The sequence below is a fragment of the Microcaecilia unicolor genome, chromosome 2 (genome assembly GCF_901765095.1).
Source record: "Microcaecilia unicolor chromosome 2, aMicUni1.1, whole genome shotgun sequence".
Classification (NCBI taxonomy): domain Eukaryota; kingdom Metazoa; phylum Chordata; class Amphibia; order Gymnophiona; family Siphonopidae; genus Microcaecilia; species Microcaecilia unicolor.
Window position 1 is genome coordinate 240,479,321 of NC_044032.1, and position 17,210 is coordinate 240,496,530.

Here is a 17,210-nt window from a genome sequence, read left to right on the forward strand (position 1 = left end):
CATCAGCCATTGTTGCCTGCGTGTAGGCGCATATCTCCACATCAGTGCTGTCTTCAGCTGTTTGTAGATCGTAGTCAACAGCTAAGTAGCGATGGAACTCCTCTTCAGTAACACCGGCTGGTATGTCAATAACCTCTTCATCTGACACGTTTGCAACAGCTGCACCCCCCTCCACATCCTTAACAAAGCTTGTCCTCTTGTAGCAGTTCACAATGGTTGCCTATGTAACATGATTCCAGGCTTCTTTCTGCATATGTAGGGAATCCAACAGTGATAGATTACGAGCCAGTTCAACAGCACATTTATCCTTGCCAATCTGTTCTCTGAGTCTGACGTCGCACGTTGTACGTGCAGGACGTCAGCAATGTATGCAACAGCAGGAGCAGGACGGAGAGGATGTCGGCTGGCGGGGAGTGGGGTCCCCCACCAGCAAAAGTGAAGGTAGGCGGCGGCGGGGGCGGGTTCGCCGGGAGGGGGCCCAGGCTGGAATCTACGGGGGCCCAGGCCCCCTCAGGCCCCACGTAGCTACGCCACTGGTGTCTCTCTCTCTTACACTGTCTGTAAAACACACTGTCACTCTCAGTCTCTCACATGGGCAACTGTATGTTGCATTCTCACGAGTAAGGAGCTCTTCTGATGTGATTGTTAAACTGATTGAAGGGCCTGAACAAGGAAAACCTTTACCACGTAGTAACACAGTTTACACAAAAAATATTGTATATACAGAAATCTTACACATGTAAACAACAATTATATTCAGACTACAACCGTGGAAACATTAATGGCAGGAACTCATTACATTGCTAGCGCCCGTTTCATTGCGTTAAGAAACAGGCCTTTTTTACTAGTATATATGCAAATGAATATGCTAATATGTCCCGCCCCATCCTTTGCCTCCCCCAAATGAAACAGTCAAACTACACCCATAACTTTACTCCAGGTCTCTCTCTACCCCACCCCCACCAGCCAGTTCAGCATTTCTCCATTCCCCCCCCCCCCCCCAATGTCTGAGTCTGGGTTCAGGTCCAGGTCCAGCATATTTCCCCTTCCTGTCCCCCTCCCCTCCCTCCTACAGCAGCGTGGATCCGGCAGTGCTCCAGCTCCCCCTGCCACCAGTCCTCCACACACGACAGAAAGAGCATTGAAACCTGCCCAACTGGCAAGTGAGTCTTTACCTGTGCACATGCCACCTCTCTGATGCAACATCCTGTGGGCAGGAGGCACACAGGAAAGGCCCTGCTGGCCAGCAAGGCAAGGTTTCAGTGTTCTCTCTGCATGTGGAGGACCGGGAGTGTTGCCGAACACGGGAGGAGGGAGAGCTGGTGCTATGTCAGACATGGGTACAGGTGGGGGGAGGAGGAAGTGTAATCTCAGGCAGTCCTGGGCATTTTGCTGGGCTTGCTCAATGATAGCTATGCCCCTGTTTGTCCTTTTGTGTTGGATGCATTTCTTGACATCAACTTACTTTGAGCAATCCTAGTTCTTATCTTGTTCTTGTCTAGTATAGAAACCTTGGGAGTCTCTATCTAGCAGCTGCCATACCCTGGCTAATGATTCTGTGACTGAATGAACCAACCCAATAAAGGTATTGATAGACTGACTTAGGGGCTCATTTTCGAAAAAGTAAAATGCTTAAAAAGTGTCATAAAACAGCATTTGGACGACAATCTTCTCAAAACATCCAAATTGGTATTTTCAAAACCTGTTTTGAAGACATATATCTATGTAATTTGTCTACAGTATGTCCAAATCACAAGGGGGGCATGTTGGGGGCGTTTCAAAGGCAGGATTAGGGTGGGCTTAGGGCGTGCCTAATGCTTGGACATTTTACAGCCATAATGGAACAAAATGAAAATGTCCAGGGCAAAAATCTAAACACTTGGGTGTAGACCTGTTTTTAGAATGAATAAGGCACAAAAAGGTGCCCTAAATAACCAGATAACCACTGGAGGGAATCAGGGTTGACAGCCTCAGATGTTATAGCCAGGTCTATTAGAGAAGTATGAAGGTCCCTGGAGTAGTCTACTGGTTGGTGCAGGGACCAATACAAGATGAACCCAGGCCCATACCTCCCCTTACCTGTTACATTTGTGGTGGAAACTGTAAGCCCTCCAAACCTCATTAGAAACTCACTATACCCACATATATAGGTGCCCTCTTCACCAATAAGGGATATTGTAGTGGTGTACAGTTGGGGGTAGTGGGTTTTGGGTGGCTTTTGGAACGTTCAGTAGACAAGATAAGGGAGCAACGGTGAGATTTGTATCTGGGAGCATTTATATGAAGTCCACAGCAGTGACCCTAGGGTGCCCCATTGCTCTCTTGGATGTATGGGGGACCAGTCTACTAAAAATACTGGCCCTTCCTACATCCCAGTGGCTTGATTTTCTACATTTTTCACTTGTATGGGGGGTTTTTTTCTGAAACTGGTCTGAAAAGATAAATGCACACAGCAGAAAAACTCATAAATGGTATGTTTTGGGGGAAAAAAGATAGACATTTTGCAGTTTCTAAAATGGTCATGTTTTCTATTCAGATTTGGGACATTTAGTGCAAAACAGCCAAGTCACCTAATTAAAAAGATGACAGAAGGACTCAGCTAAATTTTGAAAACCCAAAGCAGCTTAAGCACAGCTTTCAAGTTACTGAGGTCCTGGAGGCAGACATTTTGGCCAGTGCTGGCTGTTTGACAGGCCTATCATGATTTATTATGCAATCTGTATCATGGGCTTCAATGGGTAGAATCAGGGACTGTAAATCCCACACTGCTTTGGTGTTTAATTTCTAAACCTGGATTGGCCAAAAAAGTCTATTTTCTGGAACTGAGTTACCTAGCAGTTCTGCATTAGAAAGGTTCCTCATGAAGTATTTCCAGTGGGTCCTGGCACACTGACAGGAGGTTCTTACAGAAGATAATCGGGGGGGGGGGGGGGGGGCTTCATTTTCCTACTCCTCAAATGGAAAAAAATGATGCTGGGTATCTCTCTTGTAGGATGAGAACTGCCCAGTTTTGTGCAATCTGAATTACTTTGTAACTCTCATGACCTTCAGGTTTGGGGTGCCCTCACCTGCTCCAAAATTCCTAAATATGTGACTTTAAGCTGTGTTTCAAAGCCACCTGCTTCCAAGACTCCAACCCTTGGTATTCCAGTTCAGGTTACACCTACCTATATTGTTTCCTGCTCCTAAGACTCCAGGTCCTGGTATTCTTGTTTAGGGCCTACAGCTATCTTTGCTTCAGTGCAAGGGGGCTGGGAGCGAAGGAGAATTGTCTCTACCCTGCTACTATACCACCGATATTCTGGTAAGCGCTAGAGGGGACTGGATGCCTTTTTGGTAGTGAATGGAGGAGGAGTGATACATTTACAGTAAATTTGACTGAGTGTCCCCAGCAATATTAAGAATTTTATTCCCTCTCCTCGACTCCTCCCTCTCCTTCTCTGCGCATATCCAGCAGATAGCCAAGACCTGTCGCTTCTTCCTCTACAACATTAGCAAAATTCGCCCCTTCCTCTCTGAGCACACCACCCGAACTCTCATCTACTCTCTCATTACCTCTCGCCTTGACTACTGCAACCTACTCCTCACCGGCCTCCCACTTAGCCACCTATCCCCCCTTCAGTCCATCCAGAACTCTGCCGCACGTCTTATCTTTCGCCTTGACCGATATACTCATACCACCCCTCTCCTCAAGTCACTTCACTGGCTTCTGATCAGATACCGCATACAGTTCAAACTTCTCCTACTAACCTACAAATGCACTCGATCTGCAGCCCCTCCTTACCTCTCTACCCTCATCTCCCCTTACGTCCCTACCCGTAACCTCCGCTCTCAAGACAAATCCCTGCTTTCAGTACCCTTCTCCACCACCGCCAACTCTAGGCTCCGGCCTTTCTGCCTCGCCTCACCCCATGCTTGGAACAAACTCCCTGAGCCCATACGCCAGACCCCCTCCCTTCAAATCATTGCTCAAAGCCCACCTCTTCAATGTCGCTTTCGGCACCTAATCACAACACCTGTACTCAGGAAATCTAGACTACCCCAACTTGACATTTCGTCCTTTAGATTGTAAGCTCTTCTGAGAAAGGACTGTCCTTGATTATTAATTTGTACAGCGCTGCGTAACCCTAGTGGCGCTCTAGAAATGTTAAGTAGTAGTAGTATTCACTCAATGCATTTTTTTAAAATCAATTGCCATTTTGATTTTGGCTGTCAACTGCAGAATACTTCATTGACTCACAGTTGGAAAACCACAGACAGAGTACCTGTTTAAAGAAGCTGTTGACAGTAATAGTGGTAGGTTTGAAGTTGGACAAGGTGCAGCCTTCCTCATACACACTGTTTCTGTCAGAGAGTCTCCTAGCCTGAGCCGTCAAGGTCTTCCTATCTCCTGGGGCTGCTCTTCCTGCACAGGGAAATGAAGCACCCAAGTCAGAAATGAAAACAAATATATCACATCAAACCACAAAAATAAATATCAGATTATGCAATTGCATTGATACATAATATACCAATACAATCTTACAAGTAGAAGGAATAGTTACAACAGTTCAAAATAGCAGTTATTGCTATTTAACCTGAGTTTCTAAAGTGGGAAAGCAGATAGGGCATTATACTATCAATATGTCTGAATAAATGGATGTCTGTGATGTATTATGTGGCTATATAACATATTTCTTCCCAGTGCATTTCTCTTGTTTGGTCAGCTGGTGATGTGTTTTAGAACTGTTGCAGAGGTGACTGTTTTCCTTTCAGCTTAAGCCCTGAGGGAAAGTAATCTGCACTCCTATTGGCCAAATGCCCCTCAGTGTTAATGCTCTGGGCTCTGAAGTTCAAAATCCTGCCAGTATATGCTTGAAAGCCCCAGTCTTAGAGGTAGATGCACTAAACGTTTTTCATCGTTAAATGAGCCCTCAGGGAAGAATTTCCTATCCTTTCCATGCACTTAAGCCTATTTTCCGACGACAGTAGCAGCTAACGAAAACGGAATGGAGATGAGCAATTAGTGTGAAAACCCCATTGAAACGACATGCACTAACCTTTTCCGATTGCCTTTACGCAGGAAAAAGGCAGGAAAACTAACGAGAGGTCTGGACCACTCGTTAGGACAGCTCTGTGCCAGGAAAAATCATTAAGAGAAAAAATAAACAAACTTTGAGCCAATCCCAGCGCATTAGCAGAGCTAAAAGCGCTGTGATTGGTCCAAAGGACGTCAGAAAAACATAAATAAATAAAAATAAAAAAAGGATCGGGAGGGGGCAAGGGCGCTCATCAGGAGCGTCCTGTACGGACGGCCTTGCCCCCCCCCTCCGCTGCTCCCCACTTTCCGCCGCTCCCCCCACCCCGAAAAAGCAAAATTCAAGCAGCCCCTGCCCCCCTCCCTTCCTCACTACTCTCACCTCAGCTCCGCCTCCCGACATCCTCCGTCCTGTGCCCCGCCCCCTTTTGGGGTCGTCGCCGCCATTCCCCTCCTCCATCGGGCCCCCCTCCCTCTTACCGGGCCCGTGCAGCGCCTCTCTCCTCTGTCCGAAGGCGCTGCACAGGCAAGAAGAAAGCTGATGCCTGCCTTCGGTCGCGCGTCTTTCTCCTGCTGCGCCCGCCCCTGTCTGACGTCAGTAACCTACGTAGGTTACCGACGTCAGAAAGGGGCGGGACCAGCAGGAGAAAGACGCGCCATCGAAGCTGGGCAAAGGCAGCCATCAGCTTTCTTCTTGCCCGTGCAGCGCCTTCGGACAGAGGAGAGAGGCGCTGCACGGGCCCGGTAAGAGGGAGGGGGGCCCGATGGAGGAGGGGAATGGCGGCGATGACCCCAAAGGGGGCGGGGCACAGGACGGAGGATGTCGGGAGGCGGAGCTGAGGTGAGAGTAGTGAGGAAGGGAGGGGGGCAGGGGCTGCTTGAATTTTGCTTTTTCGGGGTGGGGGGAGCGGCGGAAAGTGGGGAGCAGCGGGGGGGGGGGGGCAAGGCCGTCCGTACAGGACGCTCCTGATGAGCGCCCTTGCCCCCTCCCGATCCTTTTTTTATTTTTATTTTGATTTGGGAGCCATGTGCTTGTGATTTGACTGTGTTTTGACTGTTTGTGGCATGCGCAGAGCAGCTAACATAACGCTTGGCTGCTCTGCGCATGATTTGGGGGCCGATTAACGATGTGTATTGTGATTCTTTGATACATTGTACGTTTCAATACCGATCTCAGCATGTGTGACTTTTTTTTTTGGTGCATTTTTCGTTATTTTAAAATCGTTAGGGACTTTAACGATTTAGATTTTTTTACGTTTGGTTGCTGCATCTGCCTCTTAGAGAGGGAGAAAATAGAAAGAGAAGGTGCTGGAAGAGGGGAGAATTAGCAAAAAAACAGAAATAACAGGATGAAGAATGGGATGGTTGGGGTGAGTGGGAGGAAAAGCTGTAGGTAGATGTGGTTCTAAAAAAAGGAAGACTGAATTCTAAGAATGAATGAAACCTGAGCAGATTGAGAGACGGAAAAATAAATGAAGGAAAGCTGAAGGGAAAATTTCAAAGTCAGAGATGGATATAGGAGAAGAGGCAAAGAAGGCAAGAAGGGAGAGAAGAAGTAGGAGATGGACTGGAGATCTTGTAAAGAAACTTAAGAAAAGCTAGAAGAAAGCAGAAACTGGAGACTGGGACAAACCTGATTGAAAACAAAAAATAACCAGACAACAAAGAGAGAAAGAAGAATTTTATTCTTAATTCAGTGAATGGAAAATGTCAATTTTACAGTAAATTTAATTTATAATGCTTTCTTTATAGTTTGAAGAGTGCAGGGTGCTGTTTCTCTTTGTCTAAGGTTGCACTGCCTGCAGAGTGTGGCTTCTTGGGCTTTAAGTTTAATGTTTCTATACATATCCATACTTTAAGTTTATAGTCACTTATTTTGTACCTGGCAAGGGTCTGTTTGTGTTCAGTGTTTGTGACTGAAGCCAGATAGTCTGTTTAAATGGAGTTTCTGTTTAAGCCTTTTGTAATAATTCAGTTTCCCAATAGGCGTATTGAGGTTCTAGGTCTGACTGCAACATTTATTGTTTTGCATTATCCTAGATAGGGTCCTTGTTGTGTTACTTCTGTAAGTTAGTGGTGTTATGGTAAAGTAGATTAGCTGTATAGGTCCTGAGTGAGTTTTGTAGGCTTTGTATTATAGATACAGTACTTCACAATATGCTTAGGACTGGAAAGGATCTATGTTTTTATTGATGGTGAATAAGACTGAAAATGCTATAATGCCTTTGTATCGCTCCATGATGCGTAAGCACCTTGAGTATTGCATTCAGTTCTGGTCGCCATATCTAAAAAAAGATATAGTGGAATCAGAAAAGGTTGAAAGAAGAGCGACCAAAATGATAAAGGGGATGGAACTCCTCTCGTATGAGGAAAGGCTGAAGAGGTTAAGGCTTTTCAGCTTGGAAAAGAGACGGATGAGGGGAGATATGATTGCGGTCTACAAAATCCTGAGTGGTGTAGAACGAGTAGAAGTAAATCAAGTTTTTACTCTTTCCAAAAGTACAAAGACTAGGAGACACTCGAGGAAGTTACATGGAAATATTTTTTCACTGAATGAATAGTTAAGCTCTGGAACTCTTTGCCGGAGGATGTGGTAACAGCAGTTAGCGTATCTGGGTTTAAAAAAAGGTTTGGACAAATTCCTGGAGGAAAAGTCCATAGTCTGCTATTGAGACAGACAGGGGAAACAACTGCTTGCCCTGGGATTTGTAGTATGGAGTGTTGCCATGATTTGGGTTTCTGCCAGGTACTTGTGACCTGGTTTGGCCACTTTTTGGAAAACAGGATACTGGGCTAGATGGACCACTGGTCTGACCAAGTATGGCTACTCTTATGTTATGTTAAGATCAACTTTTTTCTGTATGGCAAGTTCCTGGGGAAATTCCCCTTTTCTGATTTGCATCCATTCTTAGAGGTGGAGCTATGGGGATTTCTGTGGATGCAAAAAAAAAAAAAAAAAAAGATGTTTAAATTAACACCTTGATAGTCCAGTGTGCAGTGTTAGAGGTTGGTATTTTTTTATATTAGATTTCTTAGGTTACTTATTTAAACTGCTACGTCACAAGTATGTACCTGTTTTATTAATACAGCTTATTAAGGCGTTTATATTTATTATAAAGCAAAGTTGAAGGATATGTACCATAGTGGTAATTATTTTGCAAGATACTGTGATGTGAGTTGATGTCATGTACCCGTTGCGTCCGGATGCTGGCTGCTCCTGCCGTGCTCTGGCACCGGCGCTTCCCACCTCATGGTGCTTTGGACGCTGGATGCTCCTGCCACCACCCGTCTTACAGTGTGTCCGCTTCCTAACAATGGTGGCTTCCTCCGACAGGGGCGCAGTTTCCACCACGTTCGGCCTCCACGTTCTGCCACAGCACCAGAAATGCTCGCTCAGCCCACAGCCCCAGATGCAAGGTATCTCGGGGAGGGGCTCTGACGTCAGATGCCTCTCTTCCCCTTTATAAACTGCTCACTTTTTTTTTTTTTTTTAGGGTGGGTTCAGTGTGTGAGAGGTGCCATAGGGAGGGGGTTGGGGATAATGGGGATTGTTTGTTCTTTCTCACCGCCTTTGGGGGCTATCAGATCACAAGCTCCCAAGGGCATTGCTGAGGGGAATTTTTCTTTTTCTTTTGTATATGGGAGGGAGGGAGGGAATTATAGGGTTTCAATGGTAGGCATTTATTGGTAGACATCGAGACTGTATTATCTCTAGATATGTGATGTGAAATGATATTCCTGTGTATATAATTGTTATTCTATGAGTTGGATGACGGGGGGTGGTTTTTGGGGAAGGAGGAGGGGTTCGGGGAGGGGATGGAAGGGAAAGGGGTGGGGGGAGAAGGGAGTTTGAAGAATGTAGTAGATTGGTCTGGAATAGATTTGGGTTGTTTCGTCACAATGCTGTTATTTGTGCACAAGACTGTATTGTTTTTTGTGTGAAAACTCAATAAACCGTTTAAACATAAACTGCTCACATGCTGCAAACAGGGCCTCAGTATCAGGTCCTGTACACTATGGTTTCGTCACGCTTTCTGGTTTGCCTGACCCAACTTCTTCCTGGATACCGATGTTCCTTGGATTGCTGCCTGACCTGACTTTTGCCTGCACTCCGACGCTGCCTGGGCTGCTGCCTGACTTGACTCTTGCCTGGATACCGATGCTCCTTGGATTGCTGCCTGACCTGCCTGGAATCCAGCTCTGTCGGGACCATCATCATCAGATCTAGAGTCTCTCTCAGCCCTTTCTTTTCTTGACAGCTCCAACCTCCGACTGAGGATTCCTAGTCCTGCTGGCCACCTGCACCTAAGGGCTCAACCTGAGGGGGAGGGTGGTTGGTCCAGGTGAAGACCCAGAGCTTGTTGGCTGTCAACCACCTTTTTCTGGGGTGCTTCAGGATGTCTGCTCTCAGCTAACCACCCTCAGAGCTACTATTCATCTGGGAAACACCCCCTCGGGACCAGCTGCTGTAGCTCCCTCACTTTGACTTCCAGATCCACTGCAGTTTGATGGGAACCCTCAAGGGTGCCGAGGGTTTTTGAACCAGTACCTGAAGCATTTTGAGTTACAGTCTGACAATTTTCCTTCCGACATAACCGGCTAGCTGCTGATTTTTCAGTCTCACTTTAGCGGCATTTGGCTGCGTGAATATGCAGGATGTCTTTGGCTGTTTAAAAAGATAACCGGCTAAGTCAGAATACCAACATAGCCGGTTATCTTTTAACCAGCCAAAAATAAACCAGATATTCAATGCTGGTCATCTGAATCGGCCCAGCATTGAATATCCGGGTTTAATGGTGACTGAGGGAGTTAGCCGGGCTAACTCTCACAGTCTGAATATCAGACCCATAGTTTGCAGTCTCTGGAAGCCCATACCGGAGGAGGAGACGGGGCTTGTGAACATTCACGGACTCACAGGCCGCCTCATGCTCACTAGGCATAGATCATGGTAGAGGTCCAGAAGGAGGTGGAAAAGCCCTGTTTTTGTGACCCTGCCTACCGATGATGTGACCCTATTTGGGCTTCCATCCCACAGTTTGGGAACCATTGTGCCAGACCCTATTTGTACCATACAATGACAAAGAAACGCTTATCCAGAACATATGCTACATATTCACTTACCATTCCAGCTTTCAAATTCTGCTGTGTCCCTTTCCAGTGTTGAAATGTTAACGTAGTTGAATAAGCCTATGGGAGCCCACGCGAAAGGCATCTTGTACTTTCCCAAGCGCTGGCAAAACGACTCTGCCTGCATCTTTAGCTTTTCAATCTTATCTTTACTCTGGAAAACAGACACAAGCAAGGAGTCATATTTTTTACCCAGCAGAAGGGGGTAGGTTTCTCTCTCAGAGAAGAGGGCTTGAGTTCAACTGTCAGTCTGGGTTTCTTGGGTACAGCAGAGCTGCTAAATTGCATTCACTGGCCCCCAGCTGCCCAGCCAAGCACTGCTGTTACAGTGACATCTAGTGTTCAGACAGGACACTTTCTTTTGCCTGAAGAATTCACAGCAGAAGTTGGCTAGCAGAGGGAAATGGGAAAAAAATTAAAGACGTTTGAAAGCTGTGACACCCTGATATGAGGCATAAGAAGAACATTGTGCAATTGTGTGCATAAATGTTTAGAAATATTAGCACATACATTTGTATATGCCAAAAATCTGCCTCAGCATTGTTCTGTAAACACCCAGGTGTCTTAACATAGTGTGTATTTTACAGTGGGGCTTACACATCAGCAGAGTCTGGGTGGGGATTCACAATTACCCATGTAACTTATACAATTAAGTTATACAATGCTATAAATGACACACTTATCTCCGGCATTTAGGTGCGACCAGCTCTATGGCTGGTACACATGCTCCCACTTAAACTATTTGCCACCTATCTAAGCAGTTACGTTAGCATTGTAAAAAGGAAAACAGGCTCCTATGTTCCTTTATAGAAGAGGCTCTTAAGCTAACCCCTTTGGAGATCTTACCCTCAAGAGATAAAACAGTCAGAGTGTTACTGCAGCTGATGATTAGGATACAACTGACCGTACTGTAAAACCTCCCAGTTTGTTCAAAGAACCTATTATTTATGCAAGAAATACAAGACTGCTCAATCTTAGACTTCCTGATTCTCTTATAAAGTAGAGGTGTGTTCCAGCAGTGACAGCCAGGAACAGGAAGCCAGAAGGGCTCACTAGCTCTATGTTGCTCGCTGAAGCACCCCCCCCCCCCAAATCAGCATGTCATCCAAATTATACATCATCACCAGCAACCACATTCGCCACCCCAGAAGTGGCTGTGTATGTACTGGATAGTAAAATGCATCAACATCCATTTTGCATGAAAAGTCCTAGATACATGATCTTGTTTTTCTCTTCCCATGTTTACCTGTAGGATTCATTTTTTTCCTCACTGATCAGTAGGGACTGCTACCATGGAAGCAGTATTCATCCATCTCCTCCCTACCCATTTGCCTCATGAGCTCAGTGCCTCCATGGAGTACCCAAGCATGACCAGCACTGACAGACAACGGAACCACACAAACACATGGTTCACAATAGTAGCAGAGTTGCCAAGTAACCAGGGCCGCCGAGAGACTGGGCCGGGCCTGGGACAAGGCTGCCCCTGCCCACCCCCCACCCCCCCCCGAGGTCACTGCCGCTCCCCCCTCCACCCGCTCTCCTCTGTCCAATTTGCAGGCTCAATGTGGCTTACATTTGCCGTAATGGCAGTTGCCATTTCCGGGTAACAGAGTTACAAAAGGCATTGAATTAAGGTGCATATCCACCTGATGTCTAAGTTGATAGCCATGCGAACTGGACATTTACCATATCATAAAATTTTGGATATTTACATGAAATGGTCTTCCTGTCCAGACTCCTCCCTCCTCACATAAAGACTGTAGAGAATATGGGAGGGGAATTTTTTTTGGAGGGGAAGTTGGTTTGGGGAAGGGATTAAACGAAATATGTATAGCGTACCAATGGGAAGTTAACTATTGAGATATGATAAGCTATGTTTGTAGTGGATGTTGTGTCCAAGTGGACTATTTATTGTTGTGATCTGTTGCATTTCTCAATAAAAGCTATTTATATAAAAAAAAAAAAAAACAGCACCTCAGAAAGATTTTTGTCTTGGATATGGTATAGAAAGCCAGCAGATCAATGTCACAAAAAAAAAGATTTTATTGAAGATACCGTGTATGAACAAATCACCCGACACAGGCCATGTTTCGCCCACCTAGGGCTGCGTCAGGGGCTGCAATGAACAAATATATACTATGTTATGTTATATAATAAATATCATAGATCATAATAAATAAAATATAACACATATGAGCATAATATATCAAATATATAAATTGACAAAAAACAATTAATAAAATATGGAATATTACTAGGTATGCATAGAGAGTATACTAGAATAATTACATGAATAAACATATCGCTACGCACTGTCCAATATAAATAATATATATATACATGTACATAAAAGAGACTATATAAGAAAATATATATTTAAAAGAAGTGTATATAATGCAACAATTGTATGACAGTGCATATAAACATATATATAAAAGCATAATAACATAACAGCAAAGCAAGGGCACTGGTATAGGTTACGAACTTCAATACAAATATGTATAAAAAAAAATTTTTATATATATATTTTTATACATATTTGTATTGAAGTTCATAACCTATACCAGTGCCCTTGCTTTGCTGTTATGTTATTATGCTTTTATATATATGTTTATATGCACTGTCATACAATTGTTGCATTATATACACTTCTTTTATATATATATTTTCTTATATAGGCTCTTTTATGTACATGTATATATATATTATTTATATTGGACAGTGCGTAGCGATATGTTTATTCATGTAATTATTCTAGTATACTCTCTATGTATACCTAGTAATATTCCATATTTTATTAAATGTTTTTTGTCAATTTATATATTTGATATATTATGCTCGTATGTGTGTTATATTTTATTTATTATGATCTATGATAATTATTATATATTTGTTCATTGTAGCCCCTGACGCAGCCCTAGGTGGGCAAAACACGGCCTGTGTTGGGCGATTTGTTCATACACGGTATCTTCAATAAAATCTTTTTGTTGTGACATTGATCTGCTGGCTTTCTTTCCCATATTGGATTTTGCAGATCGTTTGCCTTGTTGTTTTTTGGATATGGTATATACATTTTTATAAGGCCACCAGTCTCCTCAGGATTTCTGTGTGAAAGCCTCACAGACAGGTTCACAGGTTTGTGTTTTTCCTGAAGCTGGACAGCCAAAGGGAAAAAGTGACAGGTCAAAGAGGTGCTATTTCTTTCTGAAATTCAAAAAAATAAAAAGGTACTATGTTAACCCCCAATGTGGATGTTTTAACTTGCTTGAGTTGGATTCTCTTCAGATGACTCATGATACTGACCACAGCAAAATCGGTAATGCCATAGTTAAACTTTCCAGTAATGCTGCTATTGACTCATAATTCATAAACTTGCAAGTCTCCATATCTAGGGAGTTAATGGTGCTGCTGCTGCTCTATTTCTCTTCTGTGCCCAAGACGTGCTGGCTATTTTTTCCTGCATGTTGAGCCTGCATGAGATTGATCTATGCATGTTGAGCCTGCATGAGATTGATCTATCTATATCTAATGTGTGGGGGTGGGGGGGAGAATTGCAGGAAAGGTACAGACATGGGCCTGAATACGCATCTAAAGTCATGTTATCATCCAGCCTTCTTCTTACCTTGTCGGGGACGGGGATACGATGACAGCAGCACGCAGTGAAAAGTGTGCAGCTCACGCTTCAGTCTTCCCTTGTCTGTCTCTGAGCTGTGGTCCCGCCCTTGCGGAAACAGGAAATGAGGGCGGGACCACAGCTCAGAGACAGACAAGGGAAGGCTGAAGCGCGAGCCTGCACGCTTTTCACTGCGTGCTGCTGTCGCTGTAACCCCGTCCCCGATGAAGTAAGAAGAAAGCTTTTGAAATTAGGAGGGAGGGACGGACGGAGGGCGGGTCCTAGAACTCGGAGGGAGGGAGGACGTCAGGACGGGCGGGCCCTGGAACTCGGAACCTCGGAGGGAGGGAGGGCCAGATAGTGAGCACCCATGGAGTCGGCGCCGGGCCCGGGCCCCCCTGGAGGCCCAGGCCCGGGGAATTTTGTCCCCCCTGCCCCCCCTCTCGGCGGCCCTGCAAGTAACCCAGTTCTAAGAGGGAGATTTTGTCAGTCCTGGCTTTCTGATAACACTATCATGATGGATTATGGGACCTGCAGTCATGGATTTCAATGGGTAGAGTTGGTATCTATAAATCCCACAGCTTTAGGGTGCAAGTTCAAAACCAAGATTGACCAAAAAGCCTCCCTGCTGGAACTGGGTAACTTGGCATCTCTGTAGTAGCCACTTTCATGACTACAAGGTTAACACTCCTACCACAATTTATTCATACTATACCTTCCCTCCATCGCTTTCTTTTAAAACCACGTATGGCTCTGCACATTCTCCGATTTCTCCCTGCTGAAGGACTTTTTCAATCTGTAGAAAGATAAGTGTGTGATACTATGGAGTAAAATCCCTGCCCCCCAACTCTATCCAAAGGATAAAAAGGAAGCTTTTTTGGTGCTCCTAGGAAATAGTAGGTCTCCACTGTTTGTAAACTTGCACATATGGGTTCTGAGTGGGTTGCCTCAATTTTTCACAGTGCAGCAGTTCTGTGGAAGACATTATTAGTTCAAGATGGCTTTAAAGCAGGGGTTCTCAACCCAGTCCTACTCCTCGGGACACACCCAGCCCATCAGATTTTCAGGATATTCACAATGAATATGCATAAAACAACATTCCTAAGCAACAATGACACATACAAAATCTTTATTACATATCATAAATATTCTCACACAATTTACTAAAAACACACCACATTCCCCTAGTGCTATTGCTCATAAACATTGCACATTCCACTCTTATTTTCACAACGCACATTGCCCCTAAAAAAAGAGCAAAAATGGCTAAACGAGCACCCAGTCCGTTACCAAAAATCAAGAAACTCAGTATTTATCTTGACAGTCCTTCACCAGATAATCCCAAAAATGACTGTGTAGGTTCACATATTTTTCTGATGAATACCATGCAAACAAAGTCCACAGCAAACTCCACAACTCTCACAGTCATCAAAAGTAGATTGCTGTCAATCTCAATCCATTGAGTTAACCCTTTGAATGTGGCCGCTGTATTTTCAAAGGCTTGTGGTGAACATCCTACAATTGCATCCAGCCGGGTGCATACATAATGCTTCAAAAATATTGATACTCTCATCCAGCTATGACACTTCGCGGTCCGTGTTTCATTAAATAAGCGTCATCAGGGGTCAATTATCGGCAAAACGAGCAGCAAGAAAAACCATCAGGCTCCCGCGCTATCCTATGAGCCTGAGGTGCACCAAACTGCCAGTGTTAGTGCTCTGTAGCACCTCCATATATTTCATCAAAAGACTGTTGGAGCTCTATATAACACATCCAAATCCTCAGGATCTTTGGAATTCAACACTGGGTAATGTAGTTCTATGCATCTTCTATGCTGAAGCTGCAATTATAGAAAAACACACACACATACACACAAACCCACAAAATACCACTGATAAATAAAAAATCAAAAGTAACTGCCATGTGCCCACACTATTATTGCCTCAATCCACCACCACACCTTTTGAAGGCCTATAAACCAGTAAACCAAATAGTACCTTTGTATGAAGATTGTTGTTACCTTAACGACTAGGTAGATATCAGAGGATGGATAGGTGACTGACAACACTGCAGATCTGGCTTGGCTAGAAGGGGCAACGCAGGGCGTGTGAGCTCGCAGGAAGCCTTTGAACTGTTCGGAGTTCAGGTCACAGTGGAAATTTTCTGAGATCTTGGGAAAAAAACAAAACCAAGCAGGCAAACAAAAATGAGCATTTTGCTGCTGTTTCGGTCAGAACACATTCAGAATGGACAAAAGCACAATGAAGCATTCTAGGACAGGCTTGGAATTTCAGTACAGAAAGGTCTCTATGGGTCTGCTTGCAGTAGCAATATAGATACAAGTTTTTACTATGCTTGGAAGCAAGCAAAGGCTTCACATGAGGGAGTCTCTATGCTGCAGATTTTTCATTTACCATTAATGTCGGAGAACAAACATTCTATCTTTCACTTGGAAATATAGAGACCAAGGTTAGTGGTAACAGCACAACTCCCTCGAAATGCCAGTTCTCCTTCCTGTGCTGAAACTTTGCAAGTTCTGCAGGAGTACACATACTGAAATCAAGTTTCAGAGTGGTTTACGTTACTGAATAATCTTAATGAACAACAGGTTGAGAAGAACTACATCAAATTAAAGGACAGGTAAAGAGCAAAAAGAGGTTGCAGAATGAGGCTAAACCACCCACGGCCTTGCATCCTGAAATAAAAAAAAAAATCAGTCCAATTTTGAATTTTTCAAATGATCTTTCCAAATGGAGAGGAAGAGGGAGAGTGTTCCAAAGGGAAGGACTAATTATACTGAAAATCCGACTCCTAACAGAATCAAAACAGATGTGCCTAAACAACGGGATCACCAGTTGGTTGAGTTCGGAAGACCTTAAGGCTCTAGCAGGGGGATATTGAATCAGAACCCTATCAAGATAGAGAAGGTTCCCAGGTCTCTATTCTATCCTCATCCTTCTCGATCTATCTGCTGCTTTTGACACTGTTGATCACAGCCTGATCCTTGATACGCTGTCCTCACTTGGATTTCAGGGCTCTGTTCTTTCCTGGTTTTCTTCTTATCTCTCCCAGCGTACCTTTAGTGTATACTCTAGTGGATCCTCTTCTACTTCTATCCCACTGTCAGTTAGTGTACCTCAGGGATCTATCCTGGGACCTCTTCTCTTCTCCATCTATACTTCTTCCCTTGGTACTCTGATCTCATCCCATGGTTTTCAGTATCATCTTTACGCTGATGACTCCCAGATCTAACTCTCCACACCAGAAATCTCAGCTGAAACCCAGGCCAAAGTATCAGCCTGCTTGTCTGACATTGCTGCCTGGACGTCTCAGCGCCATCTGAAACTAAACATGACCAAGACTGAGCTTCTTATCTTTCCCCCTAAACCAACCTCTCCTCCTCCCCCATTCTCTATTTCTGTGGATAACACGCTCACCCTTCCTGTCTCATCA

General features: G+C 44.5%; 1 protein-coding gene across 1 annotated transcript in view; it reads right to left on the minus strand.

Annotated features, from left to right (window-relative positions):
* Positions 1-17,210, minus strand: part of DOCK8 (dedicator of cytokinesis 8) — a 281,419-nt gene that overhangs the window by 140,192 nt on the left and 124,017 nt on the right. The window contains 4 exon segments of the mRNA XM_030193833.1: positions 4,266-4,405; positions 10,139-10,298; positions 14,473-14,553; positions 15,778-15,927. Coding sequence (XP_030049693.1) covers positions 4,266-4,405; positions 10,139-10,298; positions 14,473-14,553; positions 15,778-15,927 — 531 coding nt within the window.